Source organism: Mauremys mutica, chromosome 3 (genome assembly GCF_020497125.1).
Source record: "Mauremys mutica isolate MM-2020 ecotype Southern chromosome 3, ASM2049712v1, whole genome shotgun sequence".
NCBI classification, from domain to species: Eukaryota; Metazoa; Chordata; order Testudines; family Geoemydidae; genus Mauremys; species Mauremys mutica.
Window position 1 is genome coordinate 77377834 of NC_059074.1, and position 21865 is coordinate 77399698.

Sequence of the window (21865 nt, forward strand, 5' to 3'; positions counted from 1 at the left end):
GCAATGAAAACCCTACCTCCACTATGTACAATGTGTTCAGTCCCATTTTTTCTTCACTTTTTTTTGTCAGTCTCCTCAAATATATCAAGGCTGTTCCAAGCCAGAAAAGCTAGAAAGTCTGGAATAATCTCCATTGCCAATTTTACCTTTTCCTCTTCATTTCTTTGCCTGTATCGCCATCTCTAGGATGCATAACACTTTCCTTCCTTAAGAGCCGCTCAACTATCCCTTTTGAATCTCACATGAAAATCTTCATTGCTTCATCTCTTTATTAATTCACACAAATACTTTCCTTACCCCATTCACAAAATCTTTCCTTCTCTTTTTAATGTATATGCATTTAAATTACAAGTTTTCTGCTCCAGTCTACCCTGTACCGCTTTTGCCATATTTTTATGAGTTCCTGTACCAACCTTTTTTTCCTCTTTCTAAACTATTTCAATATATTTTCTATTAAAAACACTACAGCGATAACTTGAATTAATATCTGTTTCTCAGTTATGGGAAACTACAAAATTAATAGCCATGGAACATTGTTGAGCAAAAGGCCTCTACCTTTCCCAAAATGGAGAACATTTATAGGAGAAAATTCTTATAAGCAAAAAAGCACACTGGCAGTTCATCTAAAAAAAGGTTGTGAATTGTAAATATATTGTATTATATTTAAATTATACACTCCATTGTTTCTTTCGATAATGAAAAAATACTTTCAGTTTGTGAGAAAAAATTAAGTTTTTATTGGTTTGGTTCATAAGTGAAAGTAGCACAAAGTTCTTGCTACTCAATGATAAGTATTTTTTACTTGACTGTTTGAGAAGAACATTTATTCATATTGAGGATACCATTATAAGTGGTGCGCTGAGAATTTAGGAAAGACACAAATAGGTGAGGTGCATGTTAATAAAAATAGGTCACTGCGCTCAATGAACCTATAATATCTTATCTGCAAAAGGAAACAACTGCAAACACTGATGAGAGGGCAAATATAACTTGTGTTGTATTATGTAAACCCCGGAGACACTGATGTAGTATTTCTTAAGGAAACGGTTATGGACCATGTGCCCGGGGGTAAGGGCCTTGGGATGACCAGTCTTCTAAAGGGACAATGAACAGAGGGTTATCAGCCACCCCCCCAAAATAAAATAATAATCAACTGAGAGATGATATTGTACCATAATATCTTTATTATCTTTGTTTAACAATAAGGCACAACCGGTATTTGAATTTACCTTCTCTAATGCTGTGTGAAGGTCATAACTTTACCATGATCAGAGCACTAACAGAGTCTTTTTTGCATATATCACAACAGACCCGGGATTTTAATAATTACTTTAGCAGCTGAAACAAAAGTTATAGTTTCCATGTATAATTATAGTTCATGAAAATAGTAAGTAAAATAGGCCAAAGATAGTAAGATTATCAAAATTGTCCTCAGACAATTAAAAAGAAAAAAAAAACTTGACAGGAAAACCCAGAAATCTCTAGCATACTTCTAGTCTCTACGAGAGAAAATTCTTTCTGTCCTCTAAAAATTAAAGAGCAATAAGCCTACTCCAATTATGAATTGGCAGCTGGTGCCTTCGGTAATATTGCTGACTGTATGAATTCAGCAGTCATGATCCAGTAATACACATTCCCATCTCTCCCCACTTTGAAGTATAGATAGTTTAATGACCTGCATTCTTCATTCACAGGTTGTATAGAACAGCAACAGATCTATTTGGTATGATATTTGTAGAGGCATTTTCATGAAAATTTTGTAGCTAATGCAGAAAATACTAATACATTTTAAATTAAAAGTCCTGTTTTGAGATAAAATATATCACTTTATATCTGCAAATCCTCATCAGTACAGACGCTTATCCTGTATGCAAAAATCCAAATGCACAAAATTGAACTAGATAATATTTGCATAGGATTTGACTTTTCAGAAAAAAAGTTTTAAATATTGCATTAGTATTAAATGAGGAATAAAAACAAAATACCCTTCCGATCACATATATTACAAAGAAATTGAAGTAAACAGAAATAGCCTGGTTATATGAAAGTAGTACTTGATAATACAAACAAACAATTACTCAACCCTAAATTTAGTGGTTACAACTAATGGGATGACCACAGAGGTTGGATTAGCAAATATGCCTACTAAAATGAACATGATTGCAAAAGTACATTAAAAAATGTAATGTTTCAGCTACATGGCCTAAGTGTCTATTCACACAACTATATTGCTGTTTTAAATCAAAAAGACAAATTACAATATTGCATGAGGATACATCAGTGAAAAGGAAGTCTATTAAATCTACATTCCATAAAACATAGGTACAAAAAACATTCTATATAAATTGCAATTTTAATATTCCCAACAGTGGACATCAATAAACATGAAAAATACATATGCATAAATGTATTCTATTTTCAGAAAGAAAAAAAAATTAGAATGTTGTTGCTATTACACATTTTTCAAAGTCCAGAAATTAGAAGGATGCATTGTAGGTCAAAAACACAAATGCTAGAAAACACAGAGTTAAGGTTCTCACTCCATTTTAAATTTTGCTGTCCCACCCTGATTGTCCTCCAGTTATTGGTAGAATGCCACTACCAGACACTTCAAAGGAATTTTAATATTGCTTATTGAGTTGTAGTAGAATGTATGGTTATGTAGAGTCTAAACTCATCAGGAAACAGCCATGTGCTTTTGTGTTTGTACAATTTCTAGTACATGGTAGGTGCTACCAGAAACATGAAATAAATAATATTTATTAACTATAATGTACTCAGGTTATATTATCATACAGTATAATACCATACTATGTGAAGTACAGGAAGAAACCACATTACATATTGCAAAACGGGGGATATCTGTGACCTAAATGGTCAAGATCTACACAGGAAAAATTCTTAACTAACTTGCATATGGAGTCTCCAAAAAGTATCAGCAAGATAGATCTGGATATCCAGCCCATAGTGATGTGGTAAGGGATAGCGTGTGTTTGTACGGAAAAAATGGGGGAGCAATATGGTATGAATAACAAACTTCTCGCACTGGAACAGAGGAGGGTTTGAACACCAACCTCTAATTAGTGGGTAGCTCTATAATTTGCATGCCACCATGTAGGTATGTGCCTGGAATAGCAGAGGTTCTGTTACTTATGAAATTTAGGCTATGATCCTGCAAACCTGTAAGTACCTGTGTAGGACTACACAAGTAATTACTGAAGTTATGCATGTGTGTGTTTAGCTGGACGTAATCGTAGGGAGCAGAATGTACTTTTGAGTTGGAAACCAGACAGAGTATTTCTACATTTTTTGATCTTTTGGTTTTTTGAGCTTCAATTTTCAAGTTTCCTAACTTTCAAAGCTATTTCCATTATGAATTTCTTGACTTTCAAATAGTTTTTGTTACAACTACAATATTCCAGTAATGCTCTTTTAACTCTGATATCCATTTATCCACTTAATTCTGTTAACTTTTGTTTGTTTTGTAACTGGCATTGCACCAGTGTAATAAACCAGTGGTCCATCTAGCCCAGTATCCTATCTTCCAACAGGCTGGTATCAGATGCTTCCGAGGGAGTGAACAGAAATTATCCAGTGATAAATCACCTGTCCTCCAGTCCCAGTTTCTGGCAGAAACATGTTTAAGGACGGCCGAAGCATGGGGTTGTGTTCCCCACCATCCTAATAGCCATTGATGGACCTATCCTTCATGGTTGGCACATAAGAGTGAATTGCAATTACTGGTACAAGAGTCTAAGCTGCTAGTAATGCATCTCAAGTCCAACATATTTTTCCAATTTTAGACTATTAATTTTGTACTTGGTAAACTTTTTTTAAAAGTTTGTACTATATTTTTTTACTGAATAGATGGTAAGACCGCCAAAAATAAAAATAATGTAAAAACTAATCAATGCAGCCCAACTGTCAAATATTAGTTGAAAAAGTACAAATGAAAAATAACACCATATCAACAGTGGAATAAATAGCTAAACATTCTTAAGGATAATGTGAGAAGTATATTTTATACATTAATGCCTCTACCTTCACCCACCCTTGCTTACTTGGTAAAATTATAAAAGCAATAGAGCATTACAGCAAGAAAAGAGGTGTATTGATTTTGTAATAATTCCTAAGCATCATGCAACAAAAAAATCTATTTTTGATTTGGACCAGTAAGTACTGTAAGTAAAAGGAAATGGAAATAGCACGAAACAAAGAAATAAATCCTATCCTGAGCATCCACTTTAGGTGAAACATTAGAGCCATTTATCAGCAATAGTGATTTGTTAGATAGAATCACTTTTTCTCCATGTTGACGGAGACCTTTTTCTTACATAATTTTCATTAACTTAAAGATACATTTGTTGAAGAGTTGCCAAAAAGGGGGGGAGAGGGAAGCAACACTTTTACTGTAAGTGCACAACTATATTTAAGCAATGCTCAGTCTGTATATCAAGCAAACAAAAGCAATCAAATCCAAACTCATGACTCATTTTAACCTGTCCTGTTAGAAGAGTGTTCCACAGTTAGCTAATATGCCATATATGGTAAGTTTGCAGTGTTGCTGTAGCTGTATTGGTCCCAGGATATTAGAGAGACGCAATATCTTTTACTGGAGCAAATACTGTTAGTGAAAGAGAAAAAAAAATCTTCTCTTTCACCAACAGAAGTTGGTCTTAAAGGATACTACCTGACCTACCTTGTCTTTGATATATGGAAAGTAACATTATGGTCTAACCTCAGACTAATGAATGCAGTTTACAATGAGACAAGTTAGGGAGGCTATTGGCAGCCAGTAAAGGATGGAGTTTGTGCTTCTTGGGCTTTCTCAGTTAGTATCGCCCCAACCAGGCCACAGGTTACGTGACACTGTGGAAAATCCAAAAGGAAGAGAAAACAGAGGGAGCAGGGAGAGTAATGTAAGCAATGTGCCTGCATAAAGAGAGGAGGGTCTGTTCTCAACCCAAACAGGCTGCACACTGCCAACACAAAATTGGAAGAAAGAGGTATGGGTCTAAGAATATCTGTGGGACCAAAGAAAAGCCACAATTCAGTGACAATCAGGTAGGATGGAGAAAAGTAATCTCCATTAAGAGACAGCTGAAAAACTGGGCTCAAAGCCAAAACCAGAGCAGATGCACCAATGAAGCTGAGATTCCAGGGCAACAGAAAGGGAAGAAGGGGCCAACACAACCGGAGCTGCGAGATGAAAGAAGTACTAGCTGCTTTAAGTGTACAGACACAACAGGAATAAAAATGATTTTAGGAATAAGTAATTTTTTCAATAAAAATTGACTTAATATTTCCTGTGTTCCCTGCTAGAAGCTTTATCTTTTCATAAATCAGAAGAGCTAAAATGGATAGGCTACTTCAAGCAGTTTCCTATTGGGGGCGGGGGTATAGCCCCTAGTGTCCAGGTATAATGTCAACAGGACCCTTGGCTCCAGTGCCTACTGCTGGCAATCTCCTATGGGTCATCCCTCCAGTCAAGTCACAAAGTTCAAACCCCTTCTGGGGTATCATGAGGTAAATGTAAATATCATGAGGTAAATGTAACTGGTATCATGAGGCCAGTGTAAATGAATCTGCATAATTCTCCTGTTTCCTTTGGCTACTGAAGTCTTCTCTTTGTAAAACCTTGTCTCAGGGCTTCCCTGAGGGAGCCTGTGCTCCATTCTCAGGGAGCCTGTGCTGCCATTATATCTGTCTGTTACTTTAATTCTGGGCTACTCTCAGTCAGAGAGACTGGTCTCCTCTGCAGTCTCTCCCACAACTTAGCACCTGCAGTCTACATATTATGGCTTAGATCTGCCAGGAGCCAATTAGCTACTCACCTCCAGATGCAGAGCATTCACTAGCCTTGCAGATGATGGGGTTAAACCTGTTCACAAAGCTGCATCAAGGATAGTCAGTAAGAATGAGTATCACATAAATGTGTGTACACCATGGGAGATGGCCTTCCTGTGTGACCTTAGTCACCCAATGTCTTTCTGCCTCAATTCCCTACCTGTAAAATGGTAATGATAGCAGTTCCCTACCTCACAGAGGTGTTGTTAAGATAAATACATTGAAGATTGTAAGGTGTTCAGATAACAGAATAATAGGGGGCCTAACAGAGAGATGAGGCAGGTGACATATTGACAACATCTGGTTACATTTCATATCAAAAGAATGCATATGAAACAGTAACGTAACTACACTGCAGAACCCGAGCAACCCCCAAAATATGAAAGGGAGCAGTGCAAATTTCAATGCAATAAAGCTGAACCTCCCGCCATGTGGCCTTCAATCAGAGAGGAGCCAGCCAGAAAATTCAAATCTGTAGAGCAGAAGCAGCCAGAGCAAGGACCTTCAATCATTCAGAGAACTTTCTAAAATTTTGACTGGACTTTCTCTGCTCTGTGCTGATTGGCCGTTTTCTCCAACCCTCTCCCTCCCTTTTCCTCATCCCAGTTTCACTCCACCCCTTCCCCTTTTTCCTTTTGTTTTGTTTATCCTCTAGTCTAAATGAACAATCAGATAAAACAGTGGAACTAACAATGTTTGCTGCCAGCACACTGTTCATTCTGCTGTGTCTGTCTTATACATTTAGATTGTAAGCTCTTTGGGGCACTAACCAAAAATCCTATCAAACAGATTTCTTCTGTAGCATGCCGCCCAGGTCACCAAATTCAGGCAATTCCAGCCTAACACACTCCAGAGTCCCAGAGAACTCACAGAGAACACTCTGCCTCCCTGCCAGCCACCCATTAGTTTACAACAAGGAGATCCAGCTCCCCGTCAGCTGTAGTAGTGCAGCTTAGGGAATGTGGTGATGCCTCTGGCAGGCCAGTCCTAGCCCATTTAGACTTTACAGGTTATCCCCAACATCTTAAACTCCAGCCAGCAATCCACCATGTCTGGTTGCAGCAGTGCTGATCATCAAGTTCCACCTCCTCTGTCGCTACCATGGTAGGAAGGAGTCGCTTACAGAAGATTATAACTGAAGCTCAGTAGTAGATTCAACTGCAAATTTCACACATCAGCACATAAATTTCAGTCCTTTTACACCAGGCAAACACACCAAATCAATGACTCAAAGCCTCAGAGATCATGGAACTTGGGACAAATGAAAGTTTGCTCATTGACTGGATTGGAATTGGTGTCTCCCAGCCAAATATGGATAACATTCTGGGTTTAAAAACATCCAGCCAAAAGCTGGTAGATTGCTGGTAATTAAGTCAGGAAAGCTTTATTTCCACAGACCTAGGGCCCTAGCTAGTATATTTAAAAAGTAGTTAGAGACAGACACATGGTCCCAGAGGGAATCATCCCAGTAATGTAGGCAAAAGCTCTAACTTCCCCTCCCTTATCCAAAAACAGAGATTTTGTCAGGACCTTTGCTGCCTGGCCATGCAATTGCCAAAGCTCAATTCTCTTACATGCTGGATTTCATGGAAAATTGAGAAATATAAAGACTGTAAAAACCATACTTAACTGAATGATCTCTTTGGGATTCGGGCAGTAACGTTTCTAGTATTTACAGTATGATAGACTGTCTATGTCTGTGTGTTTTTCTAGCCAACTTCTTCCTTTCTTGTCCCTTTAACCAGAGATAATCTCCCTTAAAACTATAGCTAATTCAGAGGTTAAAAAATAATAAAGTAAATCTGAATATTTTGAATGGTTGCTAGGAGGATATGGAAAAGAAATAACATTTTTTCCTACAGAAAGGTGTTTGAGTTTGGTTTTGTTATTTAAAATTTGATTTTTATTTATTTAAGGAAAAATTGATTTCCAACATAAAAAATCTCTCAGAGAGAGACTGACTGATCCTGCACCACTAAGATAAATGGAGTTTTGCTATTCGCTTCAATAGGAGCAGGTATGTCACCATAACGAGTTAAAAGCACACAGACACTTAAAGATAGCAAGTCTTGCGGTTTTTTTTTTGTTTGTTCATTTTGGGGGGGGGGGGCGGGTTCCCTCCAATGTACACCATGGAAAGATTGTATAGTTATCTTCTAAGGGGTAAGAGGAGAAGAGTATTAATCTAGTGCTCTTACTCAGAACATTTCAGAAATATCTTAAGATAATCACACGCACACATACACACACCACTACCTCTTTTAAAGAGAACCCAGCTAAAATTAGAATCTAACCATATTCTTTTGTAATCTTGGCTGATAATACCTACTGCCATATTTATCAAGTGTCTGACAGCATAAATGGAGAGAAAACTGAGCTACTGCAGCCATAAAATGTGACATTTTTAATATCAGTATTCAGCATAAAACTTTTTCCAGTGAAAAATCTTATCCAAAGCACAAAGCTAAACCCTTTCTGCAAATCTGTAATCCTCCAATAGAAGTTCTAAAATTCAGAGAGAAGTTCATAATATTTCAGATAAACTAGCTCAACCAAAATTAACTATCTAATGAAAACTGTTTCCAGATTTCAAAAAATATAATACATTTAAAATAAATGAGCCCTGAAATTATTCAATTATGCAAATATTTCAGAGCATTTAATTTTTCCTTTTAATAGGTGTGTATCTTCAGGGAATTTGTATTTTCAAGTATACATTAAAATTCTACCTTATATATAAAAAAGGAACTAATTTAAGTTTCCATGTACATGCTCTCTCATTTATTCCAAAATATATCAAACAAAGCTTTTTAACTACATAGGTTTTTAAAAAAATCCTCTAGTGTCCAACTTCAAAAGCAATCAAGTAATTTGTGAATAGTCATCCCCTTTTATCAAACTTTCATAGCATTGCTTGCCAGCTTTTAGCAGATTTTCCATGACCCATAATCTACCAATAGTTAAATAGCACCTCACTCTATGAGAAGCCCCACTCTACTGAGTAAGGGTGAGTATTTGCCCCTTTATTCCATTTCAGACATACACTTTTAGTCCTAGAATAAGACTGGTTAAAGAATCTTTTCTCCAGCTAAAGTGCTTGTGCCTCAAAAATACCACTAAATAATTCATCTTGTCTAGGTTATCATCCATTATTGTAATACCTAGCAGACTTACTAGGACAGGGATCTAGCCACTGTACACATATATATTAAGCAATTACAATCTTACAGTCTAAAAAAGATATAAGTGAGAGAGGATTGAGTGAGAGGAGGGAGGATGGAGTTAACAATAACAGGAATTTTTAGCAGAAATAGCTGCATGCACAAATCATAAACATAGTAAACTAATCGCTCACAACCTCTCCAGCCATTATCAGATGGCAGTGTTCTGTATGCATTGTGGCAGATTTGATTAATTTGATTTAAAATACACTTTAAGATATATCATGGAATAGGCAAGTGTATTTACAAAACATTAGAAGTACAACCTATAACAATAAAAAAACAGGAAAAGCCAAAAGGCCACAATATCCCACTTTTCCAATATATACTTTGACGTGTTTGTCCACTGAGAAGACGAGACATGAATGAAGGATAAGCAGTAAATCTAGATCCCATAGTAATTGAATAAACCATAGTTATTTTGAATTTTGAAGGTATTGTCACTGAGATTCCAGAGCAGTCTTCCACTGTTTATGAGTAACATCTCACAACACCGTTGTGACTCAAATATATATATTTATTTTTTAACTAATATGGATCCTGATGCAAAGAGAAGCTAATGATTTGCCCACAGTCACACAGGACTGTGAGTGGACATTTCAATAGGACTTTAACCCAATCAGGAGCATTGTTAATGTTATCGACACTACAAGCAACAGACACATTTTAATTGACTCAGTAAGCAACTATATTGTACTACTGACTCAGTAGTTTAGCTTTGTTTTTTAGCATGGAATGACAGCTCTAAATTACTGACTGAGCCCTGTGCTTTCACCACTGAGTAGTACTTCCCTGCAATATTAACATTTAAATACAACCTACTAAATAAAACTTTTTAAAGGATCACAGATCATTGGAAAATTCAGTAGCAATGTATCTTCAAACAAGTAATTATAAAAAAAATAAGAAAGTGTTTTACTCACCTCATCTAAGTCTTTGATATAAACTATTTTTTCCTCAATGCCAATAGGCATTGGTTCACTATGAGGGATCTTTACTTCTTCATACATTTTGTTGTTTTCTCTATGGATCGCCTCCGGTAGAAGCATCTGTAACAATTTGAAAAAAAAAGTTACTGGAAGAAAAAAAAATTGCATTAAAATATGCTAGAAATAATTGAGTGACCAATGATTTATCTCATCGTCACATATACATAGTTAATAACTAATGTGACTGAACTTGAAGTTAAATTAATCCCTATATGTTTATTAATTGTACAGGTGGCAACAGAATCAAAAAATGGGGGCAGAGGAAAGAGACAGGCATTTTACTATCCAGAGGTTGGTTCATAAAACCAAGAGGAATTAGACAATACTTGTTTCCTATTAAAAATGATAGGTCTAATTAAATTTAAGGAGAAAGTTATTAAAATCCTGGATTTTCAGGAAGTATAAATTTTGTTAGAATCAATTCAACAGCTTTTGAAAAACAACCGAGGAAGAAAAAAAAATATATTTAATGACTTAAGTCTTCATGGAAGTGAAAACCACCCCATCAGAAGAAAGATTGTCATCTAAGTAAAAATAAAATATTTGAAAATACTCAACCATCTGCAGAAGCAAAATTTGGTACAGTGCTTCAATTAGTAGTAAAACCTCTGAGGGAACAAAAGAAACCCAGCTGCATATTATTTACTAGGATAAATGCATTGTTCAGAAAAGGTCAGATACCAAAGGTGTACCTTTGCACCTCCAATGAATGCTGATGTTCTCATAGCTTCAGCCTGGGAATCATAAACATGTGGGTAATGAATTTTTTCAAAGTCCATCTCTCTCTGCCTGCCTAGGACCGGCACACTTCGAGCATTCAGAAGGGATTGTTCTCTGCAAGGAGAAAAATAACTCAAGTAATTCTGCCAATCACAGGCCTACCTTGCCAAAAAAACAACAACAAACAAATACAGTATGTTAATATCATAGTAACAGAATGTTCTTATTGATGTTTTTGTTCTTCTCACTCCTAGGTACATAATGTGTATCAGAATTTATGGTTCTCCATAGTTAAATTTCCAACTGCTGTTTTTCTCAACACCAAATGCAATGCCTTATTTACTTGCATTCCCTCCCCCAACTCCACTTTTACATGACAACATGGAAAACAATACCCATTAATCGGGGGTGGGGGGGAGAGAGGGAGTTTTGATACATTTGGTATAGACTTCATAAATCTTAAGCTAGTGGTGTGTGCATAGCACTCAGGAAGATGGCTTACCTCCCTAATCTACATCTCTAACCCATGTGGATGAGACCAAGAAGATTCTAATTAAGCAGATGACTGCTTTCTTATCCCAGAAAATTAGGTTTTCATAGAAAAAAATTCTAGACTTGTAATAAAACGTGACTTGAAGTCAGAATCATCTAATCTCCAAAGGTGAACTAAAAGAAAATAAATGATTATGATACATTAAAGTTGCAATTACAGCACAAGCATTTTTCAACTTTTGGCGTTTATTACCTTTGCATCCGCAGCTCCTTGGGATCAAAGCACATTAGTCCTTCTCCAAAACTTTCTCCATCTTCCCCAGCTCGTTTTTCTCGTCTGGCAATTCGTTTTTCTTCCCGACGATATTGTTTCATTAACAGCTTTTCTTGTTCAGACTGAATTGTGACTTGACAACCATAATTGGGTTTAGTGTTGTCACCTGCAAGCTTTTTACACTGTTCTGCAACATGGAAACAGATATGACTCTCTGTGAACATTAGAGACTAACTTATTTTTCTAAATGATTTTAAAAGGTTATTTATTTTCTCAAAATATAACACAAATTGTGACAGCTTACTAATGCCTAAAACTGCTTAGCATTATTTAGATTGCAAATGTGCTAGATTCTTTCAAATCACATGGAAAGACACAGCCCATGCCCCAGAGAGAAAACAATTTAAACGTTATCATTAGGAAAACTTATGCTTCACTTCAAGCCTTCAACGACAGAATTCTTCATTCAACAGCACTTGGGGCCAAATTGTGAAACACCTAGCATGAAGGTGAACGGGTGTACAGGGTTGGAAATTAGTCACTTGTTACCCTAAGACATATACCCACGCCATCGCAGGAAGCAAGAGCCACAAAATTGCTGCTAACTCCTCCCCCACAACCCAGTGCCAGAGGTGGGCAGAACGGGATGGAAACTGGTTGGCGCCTTTATCTGACCCTCCCCAAGGTACAGCCAATGTACCTGCACTACATAATGGATGCTCTACTAGGTTACAGACCCAACACAATGTATTACATAACTAAAGCTGTCTGCGTCTGCGAGCACAGGGGTTGGGTAATTCTGGCTCTGCAGAAGATTATTCAGCTTCAAAAACTAAACCCAGGAGTTAAATTCTGATTGCTGGGCTAAACGTTTTGCAGCACATATCGTCCACCTACGCTGACATGAAAAAGACCAAGCCCCCACTTCTCTCAATATCTATATTGGACAAAGTCTGAATGTTATGATTCATTAAAGAAAAACTGTCAAGATGCACGCTCACATATTAATCACCTCTCAATCTCTTACTGTTGTAATCCTCATCGTTCCTGTATCTACTGCCATCCCTCACTGTATTAATTCAGACTGAACTCCTCAGGGCAGAGACCTGTTACTTGACTTATCTATAAAGCACCATGCACATGGTGGTGGTGTGCAAATAAATTATATCAGACATTCTACTCTAAAACATGCTCAAATACACCCCTTACAACACATTAGAAAGAAGGCAGCTAGCTGTGTATAGTCATAAAGGGAAGGATCCTTAAAGTATTCTTACATAGTTCACATACATACACTAAGGAAAATGGTGATTCTTCCACCATAGCTATTAGGTTTTATAGATCAGCGGTAGGTAGAAAACTAGTGATGTTCGTAGCAGAGATGTCAGGGACTTATTTTCTGATATAAACAAGCCAGAGTTTTACAGTTAGGCTTGCTTCTGAATACATATTTAGGCATGTGGGCCATGATTTTCAAAGTGAGAGTCTAAAATTCAGGCTCCTAAGTCTACATTTAAGCACCTAAATAAATGGCCTGATTTCAAAGACTGTAGAATAAATAGATTAATAGCTCTCTTTGAAGAGAATGGTGTCTGTTAAGCGGTCATTACTTTTGAAAAATCAACCTACCTATTTAAACGTCTAAATATGGCCTTGGTTTCTTAACTGTAGGCTCTCACTTTTGAAAATGTTGGCCCTGCTGTAAATGAAAGCTGTCAAAACACCTGCAGTTTACATTGACTTCAATAAGATTTGCAATTGCTCACCACTTCTGAAAAACATTCAGATCACTTTATTTAGATACATAAATATCAGTTTAAGAGAAGATGGTTACTTTTTCCATAACTGGTGTTCTTCGAGATGTGTTGCTTATGTCTATTCCACAATAGGTGTGCGTGCTTGCAATGTGCACCGGTGCCGGAAGTTTTTCCCCTAGCAGCATCCGTGGGAGGAGAGTGCCCCTGCGACCCCTGGAGTGGTGTCTCCATGGCGCGGTACAAGGGGAGCTGCGCACTCCTCCCACCCTCAGTTCCTTCTTGCCAGACAACTCCGACAGAGGGCAAGGAGGGTGGGATATGGAATAGACATGAGCAACACATCTCAAAGAACACCAGTTATGGAAAAGGTAACTGTCTTTTCCTCTTAGAGTGATTGCTCATGCGTATTCCAGAATAGGTGATTCTAAACTAATCTGTTGGAGGTGGGTAGGAGTTCACACGTTCCCAGGGTGGAGGACAGTCCTGTCGAACCTGGCGTCATCCCTGGTCTGGGGGACGATCGCATAGTTCGAGGTGAAAGTGTGAACCGAAGACCACGTGGCAGCCCTACAAATGTCCTGGATGGGGACGTGGGCCATGAAGGCAGTTGACGAGGCCTGCGCCCGATTCGAGTGTGCCCTCACAATGGGTGGCGGGGGGACACCCACCAGCTCGTAACAGGAACAGATGCACAAAGGGATCCAATTGGAAAGCCATTGAGTGGAAATCGGCTGGCCCCTCGCGCGCTCAGCCAAGGCGACGAACAGTTGTGAGGACTTTCTGAACAGCTGAGTCTGCTTCAGGTAGAAAGCCAGAGCCCACCGCATATCGAGCTTGTGGAGACGGCACTCCTCACTAGACGTGCGAGGCTTGGGGCAGATGACCAGTAGAAAAACATCCTGACCCATGTGGTAGGCGGAGACCACCTTTGGGAGGAATGCGGGGTGTGGGCGGAGCTAGACCTTGTCCTTATGAAAGGCCGTGTACGGCAGCGCGGAGGTCAGGGCCCCTTCCTCCACTAGCGCCTTGAACTCCTTCCTATCGTGCTCCTGGAGGGAGTTCTTAAACTTAGGCAGGGAGCCCCCCAGATTGAATTCATACCAGCCCAGGAGAGCCTCATGGCTCGCCACTTGTAACTCGAAAATTAATAAATTTTCCTTCCGAAAGACTCCAGTCTCCGAGAGTCTTTATTCTTTGGGGTCAAGGATGGCTGACCCTGCCGTTCCCTGTGGTTGACTGACTCAACCACCAGGGAGTTGAGCGCCAGGTGGGTATACAAGTACACATGCCCCTTAGTGGGTACAAAGTACTTGCGTTCCGCCTTTTTAGAGATGGGGACCAACAAGGCCAGTGTTTGCCACAGGGCATTTGAAATCTTAGCCACCCCTTCATGGAGAGGCAAGGTTACCCTACCCGGTGCCGATAGGGACAGTACATTACACATGAAGTCCGAGGGCTCCTCCATCTCCTCTGCCTGTAAGTGTAGGCTTGCTGCCACCTTCTTTAAGAGTTCTTCGTGGGCCCTGAAGTCCGCCTGCGGGACGCAGAGGGGCGAGGCTGCAATCGCCTCCTCCGGGCGGGGCAAAGAGGCCGGTGCAGTGCTCTGGGTGTCATCCGGCACCGGAGGGTCCACCACCTGGTCAGACTCTGGGCACAGTGCCGAGCACATACATCCCACCAACCCCCTTCTCGGGGGTCTGGAGAGGGAGGCTGATGGTGGTTCCAAAGCTCCAGCCACTGAGCGAACTCCCACCGGAGGCCACAGTGCCCACTGGTACCATTGGGCCGGCCATGACACTCGGTGCCACTGCACCTGCTGTGGCACCAGCAGGGCTGGCTGTCTAGATTGTCTGGCCTGGCCCATCAAAGGACTGCTATGAATGGAGACCAGGCTGGCATAAGATCTGCTGCTGTCTCTGGACCGAGAGGAGTGGCGGTGCTGGGATCTACAACGGCCATGAGACCACAATCTCAATGTGGAGGACCGGTACCAATGGTAATAGCTACTCCGTGAATGGCCTCGATGTCTTGGCGGAGACTTGGAGCAGGAGTCCGAGCAGGAACAGAGTCGATGACCGTGCCATGAACAACTGCGATATCCATTCTGAGATGAGGACCAACAGCGACGCCTGCCACTGTCCCGTAGATAATTAGTGTTCGGAAACTAATTTTTTTTTTGTCTACAGTATACATTAGAATTCCTTTATCTGCTATGGAAACACAGCCGTCCCGTAGATAATCGCTCCCGGGTTCACTGACTAACTAAACAGCTAACTACAGGTACTAACGCTGAATGAACAAACAGTTCTCGGACGAGCTACAGTGAAGCTGGAGCAGAGCAGTTCCAACGCATCTTCACTGGCAGCAAGAAGGAACTGAGGGTGGGGGGAGCGTGCAGCTCCCCTTTTACCGCGCCTGGGATGACACCAGGTTCGCCAGGGCTGTCCTCCGTCATGGGAACTTGTGAACTCCTACCCACCTCCAACAGATATAGCTTAGAATCCCCTATTCTGGAATACACATGAGCAATCACTCTAAGAGGAAAAGACAATTACTGTTGCCATAACTGATGTTCTTCGAGATGTGTTGTTCATGTCTATTCCACATCCCACCCTCCTTGCCCTCTGTTGGAGTTGTCTGGCAAGAAGGAACTGAGGGTGGGGGGAGCACGCTGCTCCCCTTATACCGCGCCATGGAGGCACCACTCCAGGGGTCGCAGGGGCTCTCCCCCCCTACGGGTGCTGCTAGGGGAAAAACTTCCAGCACCGGTGCATGTGGCGAGCACGCACACCTATTGTGAAATACATATGAGCAATCATTCGGAGAACCTAACTTTAGACACCCAGGTCTGAAAATGTTGGCCACAATCTATAAAACCACCTCACTTATAAATTAGGTTAATATTATTATTCCCCGTTTAACAAATAGGGAAACTGATGCATAGAAAGGTGATGTGTTGTGTCCAAAGTCAAACAGCTGGTCAGTGGCAGAGAAGTAGAGCAGTTTGTCAAGAAAACACTGTTTTTCCAAGGCCTTGTAGGCATTATGTAAACTGTACAAACTACTAACTGTCCTGCAAAATCTACATGCAGCAGCTCTGTCAGGCCACCAGGAGCAGCTGATGGATAGATTGGTGAGAGAGAAGCTGCTCATGCATGGGCTTCTTGCACACTACCTATTTGTTCACTTGTTACCAAGTCAGTTACAACAGTAAGAAGCAGTACTTTTTTGACTGTACTGCAGATTATATTAATAAGCATGTGCCCAAAGTGTCCATCCAGAGATCCCAGTATGGCAGGAGCTGCCAAGAAATTTAAACTGAAGGATTTGGCAAGGTGGTCTAATAGTTGGAGAAGGTATTTTCACTCCTCTTTTTAGAATGGGAACCCATGAATAGGATCATCACAATTAACTTATCCAGCAGTAAATTGCTTGTGGTCTTCAGTTTTACAAACTCTAAATAGAAAGTTTTGCTAGCCCGTAAAACTTAGTAGTAGACTGCAGAGCAGTGGCGAGTGGATTTATGTCACAATGTATGCCAGCCTTGTAGAGTTGGTAACCCATGTGGACTCTCAAATGGTCAGGGAATACTGTATTTTTCCTCAACGTTCAATCTTTAGGTTGCTAGTTAGATTGGAGCCTGTGTGTAGAAAATAATGTTGTGCCAATTAATTTAATTGTCTCACAATACACTAATTGCAAATACAAAGGAATTTTTTGGCAATAGGGTGGGCAGCACATAGGATACGTGTGCACAGCCTGTGGCAGGAAGCCTCTCAGTCTGGGTTGAGTGACTCGGGCTTGCGGGACTCACCCTATTGCACTAAAAATAGCTATGTGGGTTTTGCAGCTCAGGCTGGAGTTCAGGCTCTGAAGCTTGGGGAGGTAAGTGAGTTCTGAGCCCAAGGTTCAGCCTGAGCCTCAGTTTCAATATGCTGTCTACACAGCTATTTTTAGCATTGTAGTGCAAGCCCTGGGAACCTGAGTCTGTCAACCTGGACCTTCTAGATCTTCCCAGAGAGAACAGCAGCAATAGGTGGAGCATGTGAGAAAGGCCCATAAGGGTGGTCTACAGTTTTAAATGCGTTATTAAATAACAGAATTTTAAACATTGTTCAGTGTAGAGAGCCCCTCTGGACAAATATGGCATCACAATCGTGTTCGGAAACTAATTTTTTTTTTGTCTACAGTATACATTAGAATTCCTTTATCTGCTATGGAAACACAGCTATGTGTAGTATGAATATAATGTACGGCAATGGAACGTGACAGTGAAGAGTGGGCTGTTTTGGGCTTTGCAAATGCATTCCGGGAATTTCAGTCTCAGATGAATTTCTAGTTATATATTTTCAGAATTTAAAATTTGAGGAGTCCATTGTAAATTGGAAAAATTGTTGGAAGCAAATATGAGATATGAGGAATTGTAATTGTATGTAATAAATTTCAGACCTGACTTACCTAAAATCATTTTCCTTTTGAAAGATACATTTTAAATGAAAACTCTAGTAGAACATTGACACAAAATTTATACTACTGTATTAAAAAAGCAATCAGAATTTATACTACTATATTAAAAAAAGCAGTCTCCAGATCACTAAACACCTAACATGGATAGATATATTTCCAGTCCAGGTATACCAAATAATTACTGTTGATTGAATCAGTTGATTTAAAACATTTCTTTACAGAAGAATAACAGCGTTAAATCAAGATGAGAATATATTTGAACTGCATGTCTGATGTTTCTGTCAGAATAGCATAGTGGATATTGCACTGGATTGTGACCTAGGAAAATGGTTCCCAACCTTTTCTCTGCCATGGCACCTTGAATTATTTTGAGGCACAACACCATATTGTCTCCAAATGAATTCATGAATATTCACGAGCCAATCCAGAACGAGGCTAGTGGGTTTAAAATCAAAACAATCGATTGAGAAACACTGAACTAGGAGACCTGGGTTGTATTCCTGGCTTTTTCCAACTGAGGTATCTTTTCCTGCTCCCAAGTCTTTAACCAGCAGATCACTAGGTGGGTTCTCAACTCAGCAGTATAGTCATTAACTTTATATTGTTGTGGGACCTGAAGACCTCGAGCAGGTTAGGCCCCCATTCTGCTACACACTGTGCAGACATATACAAAATGAATGTTTCCATTCCATGTAGTTTCCAATTTAAAAAAAAAAAGATATGACATAACCTGAGGGTCAGAAACAAGTGGGAAGATGGGGCGAAACAGGGTAACAAAAACAATAAGATGTTTTAGGACAACATAGCAGTGTGCACAGTTCTTAGCCAATTAGTAGCCGCAATCAAAGCATGTCACCTGCTTAGCCGTTACCAGATGGCAAGTTTCTGTACTCATTGCAATAGAGGTGAAAGGTGAGGAAGGATCTGGAGGACGATAAATAAGGTGGCAGCTTGGAACCTTCATACAATTGGGGAACTTCTAGAGGAGCCAGCTGGCTCAGTCTCTTGCTTCTCTGTCATTTCCAGCATAATTGTCCCATGATAGTTTGGATGGAGTTAGTGTCAGAGCCTAGATTATTGTCTTTCCTGAGTGCTCACACATTTTCTTTACTTTTTTTTTTTTAAGTTTGTAACACTGATTTAAAATTAATTATTTATAATGCAAGGCAATGTACTTTATAAAAACAAATCCTTGTATGCCACCTTGACCTTTCTTCACACCTCATTCTTTTGAAAGGTGGCTATAATGCAAAGGTGCTACTCTCCTGTGACTTGTATTTGAGCAATAGGAGCAAGCGGTAAAAGCAAAACAGTAAGCTACATGAACAATAACCAAACATGGATTCAGATGCATGAAAATCTGGTGAAGGAACAACACAATGTCTATGGTAAAAAAAATGAGCATTGGAGAGTTTAAAAAAAAATAATTTTCTTTCTTTTTTTTTTAAATTCAGACTTAGGGGCAAGCAAATCATGCTCCCTTCTTCAATTATGCATATAATGAATACTTTTTAATAGAATAAAGAAATCTTGTTTGATTTATCTAATCAGGCAGTTATTCAAAAACTCTGGCTTTTATCGGTTTTGAAAAAAATTCAGTAGTTTCTTACCTTGTAGAGACTGCAGCTTGTAATCATTTGGCCAGGACAGAGATCTCTCCACAATAATAGACCTATTCTGTAGGAGTTTCTCTATGAGTTCAAAGCCCTCAGGCCCTAACAGCTCGAATAACTAGGGAAAAAATAGAAAACAAAAAGATCATGCCCCTAAAACATTTTCCCCCAAAATAGTACAAGAGTTTATAAACTAAGAGTCTATAATAATTTTGTCCTGGTAACAATGTATTTGTTGGATATTTAAACAAAAGTAATTCTGTCCAAAACAGGTGACACCTAGTATTCATCCAGTGCCTTCACTTCTATCAATTTTACAACAGAAAGCCCTCACATTTTATGATGAGTGGCAATAAAAAAAACCAAAAAGGGGAGAGAGGATTAGGAATTGTCCTGGACACAAAATTGCCTTACCTTTCCAGGGATAAATAGAGCCAATTTAAAATCCACAGGTGAAAGAGGATACCTGATTCAAGAAAGAGGATACCCTGCCACACTTGTACTAAGAAGTATCTTACACCACAGTTTGTCCAATTTTCTTCAAAGGGACAACGTGCAGTACTGCATTACTCTATGTGAGATAGGGTGGCAGATCTGGCCCTGATAGCAAATTAATGGTTAACCCAACAGAGTTAAAAAAATTAAATTCTGACATTCTCATCTACAGTACTTCTCTGAGACTGTTCTTCTGATGCAATGATTTGGGGCAGCAACCTTCTGTCTGCAAAGGTGACCAACCCCTCAATTTGGTGGGGACCACACTCATGCACTATCTTAGGTGGGGTTAAAGATTGAAAGACTTTTTAATCCATTTTTTATACAGGGTACATTCACCACTACATCTCATCACCTGAGACTACACATCTACACTGCAATTAGACACATGTGGATGGCCCAAGCCTGTTGACTCAAGCTGGTGGGACTCGGGCTAAGGGGCTGTTTAATTGCAAACATTTGGGCTCGAGCTGCAGCCTGAGCTCTGGGACCCTCCCACCTCACAGGGTCCTAGAACCCTGGCTCCAGCCCAAGCCCAAATGTCTACATGCAAATATGAAGCCCCTTAGCCCAAGCCAGCAAGCTTGAGTCAGCTGGCATGGGCCTGCCACGGGTTTTTAATTTCAATATTGATATACTCCAAAAGAGTGGGTAAACTGAACACCAGGAAAGCTCAAAACACCCCTTGCGTCAAGTACCCAGTTTCATGTCTGAGCATTGACTTAGGGGACAGGAGCTGCAGGAATTACCTATGAAGATTTTCCTACTTGCAAGATACGAACATCGCTCTCCACACAGGACAGAGACATTTTCTTGTACATTTCTTCCATTACAATCATTAAGGTGGCTGCCTCCCTACAAGTCAGCAGAGTATGCCAATAATGCCTCAGAAACAGCATTAGAACTAAAGTTAAAGAAAATTTTATTTATGTAAAGTAAAATTGGCCAATTGTGGGAAAAAAAATTGTCAGTCAAGTATGGGGTAAAGCTTAGAACCCTTTTGTTTTGCCGAAGTAGGGATCAGCCACCATTGTACTGTGTTGTTTCCCTATGTGACATGACCTAATTTACTGCACACAGCTTCAGTTCAATTCCTAACTACATAGGTTCACCCAATGTAGATTTGTGGAGCTAGTGCTGAAAGGGGGGAAAAAACTTGATAACCACAGACTAATACTTTCTACTTTAAATAATAAATTATAAAAAAAATTATAAAATCTTAATCCTTTAAGCCATCAAACCATAACACATTTTCCTGCCTGTATCTAATTTCAACACATCTACTCGCAACATTTTTTAAATCTTTCATCAACTTTTTTAAATTGCCAATACTTTTTCCACAATAGTTGTGCTGTAAAATTAGATTCTGTTGGTCTTAAATTTCCTAGTCACTAAAATAAGTCACAATGCTCATCTTAAGTAAGGGCTATCACCTTCCCAACCCCATAAATTCCCCCCAACTTTCCTACACATTTTCTTAACAATAGCTACATAATTAAATGTGGCCTATTCATATTTAATTTGTGTATTAAATATCTCAGGAAAGATAAGAATGAATTCAAACACAAATTATGCTAAACATATTACCCAGTACACATTTTTCCCTATTTTGGGTCCCAAAAGTCATAGCTGGGTGTCCTCCACTCAACTATGAACTACCTTGTTTGTTGATACCATGCTGGACCAACAAGTGGGAGACAAGTGTCTAATTTCAAAGGACCTAAATGGGGAGGAAGGAGAAAATAATTCACAATATATACTGAATAACAGTTTTATTCTTTCATATCAGCTGCTAGTCAGTAACCATCTCAATTTTGAAAAATAGCCCTCTGGCAGCTGGGTAAAAATAATAAGAACCCTCCTCCTTCCCAAACTAGTAGGGAATGGAGGTGAAATGCATCTTCCACACATCCCCATCTCCATATTTTATATACATGGCTACCTTGATATAACACGAATTTGGATATAACGCGGTAAAGCAGTGCTCAGG

General features: G+C 39.5%; 1 protein-coding gene across 1 annotated transcript in view; it reads right to left on the reverse strand.

The window, feature by feature from the left end:
- Nucleotides 1-21865, reverse strand: part of ASCC3 (activating signal cointegrator 1 complex subunit 3) — a 492957-nt gene that overhangs the window by 391355 nt on the left and 79737 nt on the right. Inside the window, exons 5-8 of the mRNA XM_045011487.1 lie at nucleotides 19378-19498; nucleotides 11523-11730; nucleotides 10750-10891; nucleotides 9992-10117 (exon numbers count right to left, since the gene is read on the reverse strand). Of these exons, the coding sequence (XP_044867422.1) occupies nucleotides 9992-10117; nucleotides 10750-10891; nucleotides 11523-11730; nucleotides 19378-19498 (597 nt within the window). The remainder of the gene's footprint in view (nucleotides 1-9991; nucleotides 10118-10749; nucleotides 10892-11522; nucleotides 11731-19377; nucleotides 19499-21865) is intronic.